The sequence below is a fragment of the Protopterus annectens genome, chromosome 16.part0, assembly GCF_019279795.1.
Source record: "Protopterus annectens isolate FY-2018-M chromosome 16.part0, PAN1.0, whole genome shotgun sequence".
Lineage (NCBI taxonomy): Eukaryota > Metazoa > Chordata > Ceratodontiformes > Protopteridae > Protopterus > Protopterus annectens.
The window spans coordinates 523,529,284-523,543,598 of NC_056750.1; the positions used below are offsets into that span (position 1 = coordinate 523,529,284).

The window sequence follows — 14,315 nt, forward strand, 5'->3', positions numbered from 1 at the left end:
TCACTCATAAAATCATCCAAGGCCAACTTTGAGAGAAAAATCGCTAATGACACAAAAGACAATCATAAAGCCTTCTTTAGCTATGTTAGAAACCTGGGTGGAAACTCCCAGATATGCTCAGAATTAGTCCAAAATGATAAAAAAATCACTGAACCCACAGACATTGCAAACATACTGGCAGACAGGTTCAGTGCAAATTTCTCCCCGCGCCCCCAAAAGGAGAAATATCTATCCCACCAGAGTCTAGCCTCCCAAACATCTCAGATGCCCAGGTGAGAGCTGCTCTATCTAAAGCAAAAAACACAGCATCAATGGGACCGGACGGTGTCCCCGGCTGTGTGCTACACGAACTCAATGAGGAACTAAACCCACACATAAGGCTGCTGTTTAACCTTAGCCTTACTACAGGATACATACCCAAAGAATGGCGTACGGCAACTGTGGTCCCACTCCACAAAGGCAGTGCTTCTACGGACCCTGGAAATTACTGCCCCATAAGCTTGACAAGCCTTGTCTGCAAAGCTATGGAGAGGATCATAATGGAACTCATAAATAAAGACATTGGGGACCTACAGACACTGGATCCTACCCAATTTGGCTTTGTCAAGGGCAGATCCTGCCTCTTGAACTTGGTCGACTTTTTCGAAACAGTCACTAAGGCCATTGATGAGGGTAAGGCAGTTCACACAGCCTACCTTGACCTAGCAAAGCGTTGACACAATACCCTACTCGGGCATCATAGAAAAGCTCACCAGCTTAGATGTAAACCCATATGTCACAAGATGGGTTGCAAACTGGCTCAAGGACAGAACACACAGGGTTAGAGTTGCTGGTGCCATGTCAGACTCTAAGCCGGTCACGAGCGGTGTCCCACAGGGCTCAGTCCTGGGCCCCCTCTTGTTCGGCATTTATTTTTCTGAAGTGCAGGCAAACATAGGGGGATTGTGGTTGACAAAATTTGCAGAAGACTGCAAACTGGGCACCATAATTGACACTCTATCAGACACAGACATCCTCCAGAGAGGTCTCATAGAAATGGATAACTGGTGCCAGAGCCATGGCCTTAAGCTAAATGCCAAAAAATGTATAGTCATACTCTTTGGGAAAAACAAGGTAACCCCTAATTACCACATAGGTGGTAATCCATTAAACACGGAAGAAGTTATCAGGGACCTGGGGACCCAAGTTGACAGCAACCTCTCTTTTGACACTCACATTGCCAAAGTGGTTAGGAAGACCTTCTACATTGCCCACCTGATCATGAAGGGATTCACATCCATATCAGGAGAGGTCATTGTACCCCTGTACTCTTCACTTATCAGACCAATGACTGAGTACAACGCCCCATTCGGAATGTACCTTACCCGACACCTGCAGCAGTTGGAAAGACCCCAAAAGTTCCTCACCAAAAGGATAAAGGGGCTCAAACATATGTCATAATGATGCCCGACTGAAGAAACTCCAGCTCTATTCAGTCGCATACCGTCTGCTCAGAGGTGATCTGTGCCTGACATACAAGGCCATGTCCAACCCGGAATTAATGGACATGCTCCACCTCAAAAAATCCAAATCCACCAGAGCCACGAGAGCAAGAGACTTAAACCTCAACACGGATATAAATAGGACGTGCTGGCGGGACAGATTCATCACCCAGAGACTCCCTACACTATGGAACAGAATCCCAGTCCATGTGAGGCAGAGCCCCTTACTGACTCTGTTCAAGAGAAATCTTGATGAGTGGATGGGAGATCGTAGGTTTACCCCGGGAATCATCTCTGTATCACTGCTGGACAGAGGCACAGCAAACTAATGGGTATAGTATTCTCATCCTAAGGGGTGGTGAAAGCCACACACACTCTGGCTAGGCTTATAAATGCCCTAGGGCAGATAGCCTAGTATGAACCTATGAACCAATTCCAGGATCAGCCAGGGTTACATGCAAAACAGTAACAACAAAGTAGCAAAGCCTAAACAACATGTTGTACATACTCAACGCCCTGTCACTACACTTGTTATCATTAGAGATTACCTGTGACTGCTATACAAGGTAATCTCTGACATAATATTGATGGATTTACTGCATACCAGCAAGTCAGATGACATCACAAATGCTCAGTCTAGGCATCTAATCCTCTTCTGCAACATCAACAGAGTAGTTTGGATAGACAGGAGTGTCTTGAAGAGAATACAGCTGCTCTGGAACAGACTCCTCCCTGTCCATATTCAAGTGCAACTTTAATTTATGGATGGGAAATAAAACATTTACCTCAGGACTGACCCTTCTGGTACTGCAGGACAGAGACAGCTCCTGAATGCTTTATCCCATGCAAATGTCACCTCAAATTATGTATGGTATGGTCCCAGTTATTCTCTTAGGCTTAAAATATAATTATTGGCCAAGAAATGGATACAGCTAGTCTCTAACCAAATGGGATAGGTTAATTATATTAAAAATGAAGAAAATTGCTATGCATAAAATGGCCATAAGAGCAGCTAGCCAAGTACTTACCTATGAACATATGGACAAAAATGATTCAGGTCAACAAATATAGGTAAATTAAGCCAATAAAACAATGTGTATACAAATAAAGTTATTATGTACAAATATACATAAGGTAGACTCATAGAAGTAACAGTGAAGAATTAAATGTACTGTTTATTTTTTGTCAAGGGAGATAACCATCTTCTATTTCAGACAAATTAAATAAATCTGAGTTTTTATATGTCCTGACTCCAATATCTTCATGTGTGTACTTGGGCATCTTGGATTGAGACCTGTCAGTTGTCAGAACCTAGTAATATAGCAGCTAAGTGCAATCCATATTTTAAGGTATTATTTCCCTGCAGTGTTGTAGTTCCTGCTTCCTGGTGTGGTTTCCTATTGACTCATCCATTGAGGATTTACTACAGAAACTGATAGATTTGCAGGTGTGGACGAACCAAAAGCTGGTGTAACTACAGCTACACCTAGTTGCTCTGGCCAGCGCAGTTGCCAAGCTAAGGACTGTGTCACCTATGAAAAAATACTTGGTAGGTAGACTTATCAGTTAATGAAATTACTGATCAAGTGATAGATGATATAAATAGATTATATGATCAATAGTGTACTTACTGTTAAATTGTAAATGAAAATAGTCAGCCATATTGAATAAAGTCCTTAAAACATTAAACAGTATCATTCACTAAATCAATCCAAATTCTTCAATTTTTCAAAAGTCTCACAAATTCAACATGGTGATGGTTCCAACAATATCTAGAGGGCTGATAAATTAGGTTACCATGAATTCTAAACTGTCGACATTTTTCCCATATGTATAGGTACTTCAGAAAGATCATTTCCTCTTCCTTTAGTCTTCTGTCTCTTAATTAACAGCACCATAAATATATTTTTTCCAATAATGTTCTGCTATATGATCACATTACAGTTAACCGTAGCTGCTTTTAATCAGCTAAGAAACACTGTACACATCAAGCATACTCACTCTATTAAATGTTTAAGACATACATAAGGCTTGCTTATTAGTTATACATGGAATAAACTATTTCAGCAATATTTAGTAAAACAGTGTATGTACTGTACATCTGCATAATCTATTATTTGTAAAAATGTTCAGTTATTGAACATATAAGATTGTGTAACCCAATATACATAAGCAGCAACTTTCATTTTATTTTATATGTTTCCTTACTAAGATAAATAACCCAGCATTACCTGACGTACATAATCAATATCAACTATATATGGGCCTCTGGCCTGCATTATGACAAAAATGTTTTTCAGGCCAAGTTACTTAGCGATTTAACAAATAAAGTGTATTCCCAAGAATGTTCAATTAATGTGAACTATTAGTACCAATAGCTAAAATGTCTTGTGAAATGTGAACTTTTCATTGATTAAATTTGTGTTCCGAAGTGTAAAATGCAAAACTGACCTTTTACTAACTCCCTCCTCATCAAGCATGCCTAATGAATTTCAGTTTAAGTATAGTATCCAGAATTCTGTACTGACAACTCATCATTCTTCAAAGATCTTTTTAATAGAATTATCTGCAAGTTTCTCTAATTCTGATGTAGAAGAGAAAAAAATAGTCCATTTGCTTCAGAATCAGTTACTGACTAACCCCAATAAACTTTTAGTTACTGCCACCGTACATCTTGTACTTTATTGTGCCTTCATATTATAGAATGTTCTGCAAAAAAAAAAAAAATATATATATATATATATATATATATATATATATATATATATATATATACACATATATATACATATATATATATACATATATATATATATATATATATATATATACACATACACATATGACTATATTGTTTCTATTAGGCCTTTGGGTTTATGCATTCATTCTTCCAAAAAGCAGACACCATTGCATCAACCATTCTAAAGCCAACACCATGATTTCTAAACCACTATTTATTAATTAATGTCCACCTTTAGTAGAAAAACGACAACAACAAAAAGATCTCAAAACACTAAATAACTTAATGGTTATTCATTTCTTTCAATCCCTTTTTATTTACAGGAACCAAAAACTAACTCCCTACTACTAGTAGCTACAATAAAAATACACTACAGTAATTTGAAAAGTTTTAAACTTGCATCTTTTCAGCCAAATCTACTGTGTGTGCTTCATTCCTGAATTAAATTCACCATAGTCAGTTCACATTCCTATAGTCAGTCATCTATGCATATTACATTATACTGACCACCATTACAAAACCATGATTTTGATGTCAGTTTATCCTCCTGAAATGGTCTGTATTACTAGTTAATACCAATACCTTTAAGCGTACATTTATTCCCTAAGAAATTACTTTTAGACATTCGTTATAAATATATGCTAATAAAAGGAAAGTTTTTGTAATTGCCAATATGTTTATTATATTACAAACAGATGCTATTTTTTCTACTAAATCTCATTGATAATATCTGGGCTATCATTCTTTACTATATGATGTCACTTATTGAAATTCAAAGTTTAATGCTTTAGAATACCAGTCATATTTTTCTTGTATTTAAATCATTAATGTAACAAAGATACGGCTGAAAGTAGACCCATGTAATCCAGTGCATATACCCAAAGACACAAGCCAGATTATTGCTAAGAATGTGGGATTTTCTTGTCTGGCCATAGTATGTAACTATGTCTGATGCTATTTTATCATTATTTTTTTCCAGTCTGTCTTAATTCTTTACATAGACATGTGCTTACCTGCATGGCCCTGTGGACAGTTTGTGCAAACGACTTCATCACTGCTGGGGATCACTGCACAAGCAGTCTGTCCCGGACAGGGACAGGGCTTACAGTCATCTATCTGGCCTATAAATGGGTTACCAAAGAAGCCTTCCTGACAGCGCTCACAAGATGGACCCACTGTGTTATGTAAACAGAAACAAACACCTGAAAATTTCAAAAACAAAACAGCACTGTTATTAATTTCTGTTTTTAATTTATTTGCAGTATTTATTAATCCATGATCTTTTTGCTGTATAGTTTATTAACTGGTCAGTCAGTTTACTTATACAAGTAACAGCAATATCGGTTCTTCATACATCGTCTTGATTATACAAGCATTTGCACAAGAAAGTCAGCAAGAAACAATTACCTGAACAACACAGATCAATAAGAATTAGATGTGGAGACTTTCAAGATGGCTGCACAATGATCAACAGCTTAATTTCATCACTCTCAGTATGAAAAAAGAAAATAAAAAACAGCAACCAGTAATACTGTCAGCTTGGGTAAAATTAATTTACTGGCTAATAAGTATATTGCTTGGATGCCAATAAAGAAGAAATTTAGACAACCTGAAAGAGAAGTAACTAGAAAAGGTGAAGAGAAAACATTGTCTGGGAAGAATTCTATAGCTGCTACGCAAAAAGCAATTCAAGATTCAGCTTTGGCTTCCAGTAATTTACAAGAAAAAAAACCCAAATCAAATAATAGAGGTGATTCAAATAAATGAAACATTGAAGGAGTATATCAACTCAAATAAAAGGCTGGAAAATAGAAGCTTTAACTAGTTATTCAGATGAACTGATAAAGCTTCAAAAATCAAAGATTGAAATGAAAAAAAAAAAGCTGAGTATGAGAATACTCAAGAAGAACTATTGCAAAAAATGGTACTTAAAAGACAGACCGCACAGAGAAACCCAGCAGTTTTTGGCTGTCCCAAAGAAACTGGAAGGAGTAGACTGTAGTAATTTTATAAAAGCACAAATAAGCAAATGGACTGATATTCCACAACAGGATTTGTTAATTGAAAAGGCACATTGAGTGTATGCTGCTAACCTGGCCATGAGAAAGCAGCCAAGACCTTTATTAATAAGATGTACTCATACCAGCAGAAAGAGTTGATCCTGACAAAGCTGTGGCAGATGGAAAACATATTAAAAATTAGCAACAGCAGAGTGTTTTGGAAAAGGATTATTCACTGTACACCAGGCAGAAAAGAAAGAAATGTATCCCAGTGTTAGAAAAATATGTATTAATGTGTGTATGCTTAATGCCAATTGATAATCAAATGAATTAATAAGCTTTTCATTCTATTTTTCATGCACTGTTATATATAAATTGAGTTTCATATGAGACTGAAAAAGATGCTTTTTGAAAACTGCAGTATGCTTTCTGAAACTTGCAAGATGCCCTCTGACCTAGTAACTGCTAGCACAGCAATATTCATGTTTATGCCTTCTGGAAATGTACTTGAGAAGCAGGTACTTATCTGCTAGGTCAGGAACGAATGAATGAACAATACTATATTCTGTAAATGTAATGATTTTAAACAATCAGCTCTGTTCGAAGCATGAGAACATGTGCAGCTGCAGTAACTTAGAGATAAAGTAGACAAAGGATTATTAGAGAAATTAACTGTTAGCATTGTGCTTGAATTAGCCATAGTACCTTGAATGGTAACATAACATGTATCTAACTGGTAGTAATCAAGGCCATGTTGTTTTCCTCAGGAAGTTTCTCACAAAAATTGATAAATCAGCAGAAATTCATGGGAATGATGGTCAACAGATGATGATGAAAAGACTGGTAATCTGTTACGTCAGCTTGGTAGGCCATGTCTAGTTAGAGAATGTATAAAAATGAAAGTATTTCCTGTTTCTAGTTAGACAAACTCTGTAATAGCACGTGTTTGTCTCCTTGCTGCAAGATTAAAGTGCCTTAACCTGAACCTACCGTGTGTTGATCATTTTTAAAATATATTTTTCTTTTGACAGTTTGGTCCTTCGGACCGGAAAGTACCTCTCGCTCTAGGCCTAGGTCAGAATTGGGCCAGGTGGCATGCATCCGTACGGAGAAGAGGCCAAATTGGCTCTTCTGTTTTGAAAGACCTCCGACTGAATTGTCGTTTGAAAGAGGCCAGCCACTGTTTCTGATCTGGGATTTGAGGACGAGCCAACGATTCGGTGGATCAACTCACGGAGGGTCAGGTAAGGAGGAATTACCTTATTTCTGTTTTAAGATCAGGGACTAGTTGCAGAACTGTTTTTGTCAGGAAGATTTGCATGTGCAAATCAGGGACAACAAAGGGGTTACTGTTTTGTCATAGATCAGGGAAACAGAATAGGTAGGCAGTTATTCTAGATAAACTGTGAAAAAGCTATAGAACTGTGGTACCATGTGATAAAAAGGGTTACGTAACAATTTACAGCTTAGCTAAGGCAACAATGGGAAATCAGTGCACGAAAAGTTCCCGAGACCCACCCCTAACCGAAGACGTGAAATATATGCAATTACAGCATGCCGACAATGTTAAGTATTACACAAAATGGGTTGATAAGTATACATTTGATGGTAATTTAGATAAACTCGCACTTATTAAACTTGTCAGGCAACTAAAAACAGACGCAAAAGGTCAATTAAAAAAGCAACGGCAGTTAGGAGTCCCTCAGGCGCATAGGTGGCTTGAGGAAGCAAATCGCAGGGAACAAAAGATAAAGAATTCAAAAACGATGTTCTTAGACAAAGAAGATAATAACTTGGTAATAGCAACGGCCCCTCCTATGCCCCCTCCACTTCCCTTACCAGAATATGAAACGAGTGGACAAGCTGATCCACCTCCGCTATATCCAGCTGTTTCCACAGCATCAAAACCATTTGTCAGGGATCCTATCGAGACAAGGTCTCGAACATGCAACTTGAGAAGGGAGATTGAACTGTGTGAAATAAATAGAAAATCACAAGCTATGAGTGAGGAAGAGATATGTCCACTCATAGAAGTACCAAATCCTCAGGCAGGACAGGCAGGACAGGATCCGACTCTTTTAGTCTATGGACCGTGGACACCGGAAGATATCCGGAAAGCCACAGAGGGAATTCCCCATCCGAAAGTGAATTTTCGAAAATTTTTAGAAGACTTACAGGGTATGAGATGAAGTTACCATTTGAATGGAGAAGAAGTAGAAAAAGTTGTTAGACAAATTGTAGGTCCAGATTGGCACATGATCAGTGGCGACTGGAATCCTCGTGATGCACAGCTTAGACCACTCCCACATACTAATGCAGAATTGGATGGCAGAGTGAAAGGTCTGACAGACTGAATCTCTGAAAAGTGGAAGCTTAGGGCTGACTGGACTTGCATTAATCAGTGCATTCAACAAGAAGGTGAAACAGTTGATAGATATTATGCTAGATTATTAGAGTGTTTTAATAACCACTGCGGAATGCAGATACCAGAAAACCAGACACAAGATTCCTCATATGAACAACAGCTAAAGAACGCATTCTTGAAGGGTAGTATAACTCCCATTAGCAGCTTTATTACAAAGCACATGGTAGATCATCGTACGAGTAGATTGCAGCCCTTACTTGAATATGCTAGACATGCAGAGAGACATTTCAATAGTAAAAAGAAAAAGAAAACTCAAGTATTTTTAGCAGAAGATGGGTCAGAAGTATTTGTAGTACAAACTGGGAGAAAGGGTAAGAAAAATACCCAGGGAAATAAACAATCTGACAAGCAATCAGAAGATTTTGAAGAAAGAAAGAAAAGAGGTGAATATTTTAAATGCGGGAAAAAAGGACATTTAGCAAGGGATTGCAGGCTAAATAAGAAGGTGATTACAGAAAATAAGGAGGATGAGGAATGACTATATGATAGTCAGGAATCACTAAATGGAAATAAACAGGAAAAGACAAGTACAAATGTGATAGCAAGGGTAAAGCGTGTGACAGAAGGGGTAGAGGATGTACATGAATTTGTAGACATTGAAGATGAAATTTTCGACTTAGCCTTATTGAGCCTAGAGCTTTACTTAGCAGATACAAAACTGGAAGTGACGCTTCTGGTAGAGGGGAGGGAAGTCAAATTTTTGTGTGACTCAGGGGCTTCACAAACCCTGATACACCCTTCCAAATTACCGGAAGTTTCTGAATCACCAGATTACATACTAGTGAAGGCAGCTAATGGACAGCTGTATCGGGAGCCACTCTCCCATGACATAGCGATAACAGACCCTGTTTCAGGAATGACCCAGAGAAGTAAAATTGTAGTTTCTGCAAAATGCCCAGTAAACGTTTTGGGTAGAGACTTAATGCAGATATTTGGCATAGCCGTAGTTCCAACCATGCAGGGTATGGAAGCACAGCGGCAAATGGATACTTTTGTAGTGTGACCGAAGGGTGAGACATATTATTGGTACAGCCAGGACTTGGTTACGACTGGTCTAGGGGCAGTAACTGAAGAACTGATGAACGTAGCCATCAGTAAGTCTCCCTCCCTCGACATTGACAAACAGCATTTGTTGCATTGTACTCTATATTACTGTAATAGACCAGGACCTGATAAAGATTATGAGCAAGAATTGTTTCAGAACCATGCAAACAGACTAGTGTTACGAAACTTGTACTGGGACGCAGAAGGAAACAGTGTAGTAAGCTGTTCATTGCCCCAGGAATTTTTAGCACTTTACAAATCTAATTGATTGCCACATGTTAGCTTAACTAAGAATAGAAATTTGAAATGGGTAGACTTAGGAGAAAAAGTCAAAAGGTGGGAAAAGCAGACAGAATTAGAACTCTCCGAACAAGGAGTACAGAAACAGAAATTGAATTGGATAACACAGACACACCCAGCTGTGCACTCACAGGCTAGTGAGAATAGCTGAGTATTACTCTTATTGGAGGAAGAGGAAAAAGCCTTGCGAAACATACCAGACACTCTCTGGTCAACAGGGAAATGGACTTATACGAACAGCAGGACCAGTTACTATTATGCCAAAGTCAGCATTTAGACCTCAAAAATGACAGTATCCCTTGAGAAAGGATGCAGAGATAGGGATCAAACCTATAATAGCAGCCTTACTTAAGGAAGGAATCTTAATAGAATCTCCTGATTCACCATGTAATACACCCTTATTTCCTGTTAGGAAAGCAAACGGAGAATGGCGTATGGTCCAAGATTTACAAGCTGTAAATAATGCAGTTATACCCAGGGCACCAACGGTGCCAGATCCGCACACCTTACTGAATGATTTAAAGCCTCAGCAAAAGTATTTTTCTGTGGTAGATATTAGTAATGCATTTTTCTCAATACCGATACACCCTGACAGCCAATACTGGTTTGCATTTACATTTCAGGGGAAACGGTATACATATACGAGATTACCACAGGGATATTGTGAAAGTCCAACAATATTTGCACAAGAAATGGCAAGCAACCTGGCGGGATTTATCCCACCGAAAGGTAGTCAGATTTTACTTTATGTAGACGACATTCTGCTGGCAGCCCCCACCCAGCAAGAATGCAAAGAGGACACCATAGCATTATTACAGTTTTTAGCTACTCAAGGACACAAAGTAAACAAGAACAAATTACAACTTTGGAGAAAACAAGTTAAGTACTTGGGATATGTAATATCCAAGGAAGGTAGAATATTAGACGAAGATAGAAAAACAGCAATATTACAAGCACCTAGACCAACTACCAAGAAGGAAATTATGTCCTTCCTGGGAACTACTAACTTTTGTCGGAGTTGGATACCAAATTATGCTTTGGAATCTGCTCCACTGGCCAATTTAATATTCAAAAAGCCGATGGCAGCACAGGATTTATTACAATGGACACCAGAAGCAAAAACAGCTTTCTGCAAGCTGAAACAACAGATAGCATCATCCTTAGTTTTAGGATTACCAAACTATCATAAGCAATTTTTTCAAACTGTAGACTGTAAGCAAGGTTATATGACATCAGTATTGACACAGCAGCATGGGGACAAGCAACGCCCCATAGCTTACTATTCATCACAGTTAGACCCAGTGGCGCGGTCCCTGCCCCACTGTGTACAAGCAGTAGTTGCAGCTGCAATGGCCATGCAGGCTTCGGCCTCAGTAGTGTTATTCCACCCTCTCACATTGAGAGTGCCTCATGCAGATGCAATTATTTTACTGCAAGAAAAAAAAGCATATTTTTCTCCTGCTAGACATCTTTCCTGTATGACTATACGATTGAGCCAACCTCATATGACAATTGAACGATGCACAACTTTGAATCCATCAACCTTGCTCCCAACCCCTGCAGATGGCAAACCACATTGCTGCCTGCAGGAGATTGAGCAAAAGACATTACCTAGACAAGACTTTACGGATGTTTCCTTGGATGATGCCGAGGTGACATACTATGTGGACGGCTCGTGCAGGAGGGGTCCTACAGGACAGATCCTAGTGGGGTATTTAGTTGTTTCTGATGCTGAAACTTTAGAAGCAAATTCTTTACCACACAATTTATCTGCACAAGCAGCAGAGTTGATTGCCTTGACGAGGGCATGGACCTTAGCGAAAGGTAAGAAAGTGAATATTTATACTGACAGTCAGTATGCTTTTTCTACTGTACATGTTTTTGCGCAGCAGTGGAAAAATAGAGGAATGATAACATCTACTGGTAAACCAATTAATCATGCGCAATTCATTTTAGATCTATTAGACTCTATTCAGTTACCTCAAAAAGTAGTTATTTGCAAATGCGTAGCTTATACAAAGCAACAGGATAGGATTTCAAAAGGTAATGCGCGGGCTGATAGAGCTGCAAAACAGGCAGCTTCAGCCTGAGAAGCTTTTCTTTTGAGTGAGGAATTACAACCCTCTGAGATTTTAGATTTAGAAATGTTAAAAACAATGCAAACACTTACTACAAATGTAGAAAAACAGAAGTGGATAAAACGAGGAGCAATCCTTGAAAAGGGACTGTACATCTCCAAGGAAAAGAAACCAATTTTGCCATCTAACTTGTTTAGATATGCAGCTTTGTTGAGCCATGGGCAGAGCCATGTCTCAACAGGGGGGATGGTACAGTTAGTGAATAGAGTGTTTACAACCTATGGATTTACAAATTACACAAAAAATTTTTGTGCAGCATGCCATGTTTGTAACAAGCATCATGCACAAGGGGCATTGAAGCCTAAGGAAGGGAGTTTCCCTACACCACCGTATCCATTTTATACTATTTGTATGGATTTCATAGAACTGAATAAATGCGAGAATAAAAAGTATTGCCTTATCATTATAGATATGTTTTCCAAATGGGTGGAAGCTTTTCCAACTAAAAATCCAGATGCAGCTACTGTTGCAAAGGTCCTTGTTAAAGAAATTATACCCAGATTTGGCATACCAGAAAAGATTTATAGTGATAACGGTACACATTTCGTGAACCAAACAGTACAGCAACTTAGTCGTTATTTTGGAATATCGTTAAAAAATCACTGCGCTTACCACCCCCAATCTGCAGGGTTAGTAGAGAGGCATAATGGGGTGTTGAAGTGTAAGCTTAGGAAGTTGATGAGTGAGACACAAAAGAACTGGGTGCACTGTTTGCCTTTAGCACTGTTGAGCATGAGAACTGTTCAAAATGTAAAGGGATTAACTCCTTTTGAAACTTTGTTTGGGAGGGCATATTATACACCTCAGTGGAAACCTCTCATGTCTGCAGAGCAAGAGGCTGACAGTTCACTTGCAGGGTATATGAGACGATTTTTGAATAACAAACTTTTGCAGTTAAATTCTGTTTCAGATAAAGAGCAACTGAAATCGGAAGCACCAGTAGCCCCAGGCACCTGGGTCTGGGTGAAGATTGTGAAGCGAAAGAACTGGAGTTCTCCGAAGTGGGACGTACCGTACCAGGTACTACTGTCGACACCCACTGCAGTCAAGATCGCAGAGCGAGCTTCCTGGATTCATTTGACGCACTGTGAACTGGTTAAGAACTTTGAATTGGACAAAAACTTTGTTACTGTTGTACAACGAGAACACAATGGCCAGGTACCGAGTGAATAGAGACATTGAGCAACCTCAGAGAATTTATATAATCATTTTAATAACTATGCTAATCACACTGTTCTTTTTGTTGTGGCCACTCCTTTTCCCTGCCATGAAAGTTGAACTGATTAAACGTAATGAACCCAACATAGACTGGCATCCGAACTTTAACACTTATCAGGCAATTACACGTGTGTATGCTGAGACTTTTAATGTTTCGAACTGCTGGGTCTGCACGGACATACCAACAGCATACGGGGGTTTATTGATGGCTGCTATCCCCTTAGGGGTCAATGAGACCTGGGAAAATCTGTTTTTTGACACAGTTGCTAATAAAGCACATGATAAAGTAGCACTGTATTTGCCTGTAACACAAAAAGGAATTGTATGTTTTTACAAAAATGATACCATCCAAGTGGGATGGAGTAAGTGTAATGTCACTGTACAGTATAAATGTTATAAAAAAACAAATAATTTAGGTGGATCTTCTAGTACAGATTATGATTCATTTTTGAAATCTATGCATAAAACTCTTGATCAGGTACAACGTAATCCTGTACTTTTCAAACAGTTATCTGTAATAGATAGGAAAATGTTTCATGCAGGGCAGTCATTTTGTAGCAAAGTAACAACTAAAGTAGAGGACTGTTATTTTGTGTGTGGTAAAAAGGCATATAAATGGTTACCTGAGAATTGGTCTGGCAGTTGTTTTTTGGGGTACCTGGTCCCGGCCATCCAACACACTGCAGTTTTTCCTCAGGGAAGTATTCGAAATACCCAAGATGTAACCAAAAAGACTGTTAAGCAACCTGAGAATCCAGTGGGACAGATCGAAGCTGGCTGGAAAGACCATCATAATGTGGGAACCAGACTTGTGCACATGAACTTGAGTGATGCTGTCATATCCTGGGCAGGTATATTACCTGCATATGGTGCAGTTAAATTAATATGGGAGCTGTGAAAACTGTCAAAACTTCTCGAAGTAATGAGTAATGTGACTTTTTCTGCTCTTGAACTGATAACTGATGAACT

At 38.7% G+C, this 14,315-nt stretch overlaps 1 protein-coding gene across 2 annotated transcripts in view; it reads right to left on the minus strand.

The window, feature by feature from the left end:
- Positions 1-14,315, minus strand: part of LAMC3 (laminin subunit gamma 3) — a 4,228,426-nt gene that overhangs the window by 1,458,539 nt on the left and 2,755,572 nt on the right. For both annotated transcript variants that reach the window (XM_044058389.1, XM_044058388.1), the window contains one exon: positions 5,235-5,423. In XM_044058389.1, coding sequence (XP_043914324.1) covers positions 5,235-5,423 — 189 coding nt within the window. The remainder of the gene's footprint in view (positions 1-5,234; positions 5,424-14,315) is intronic.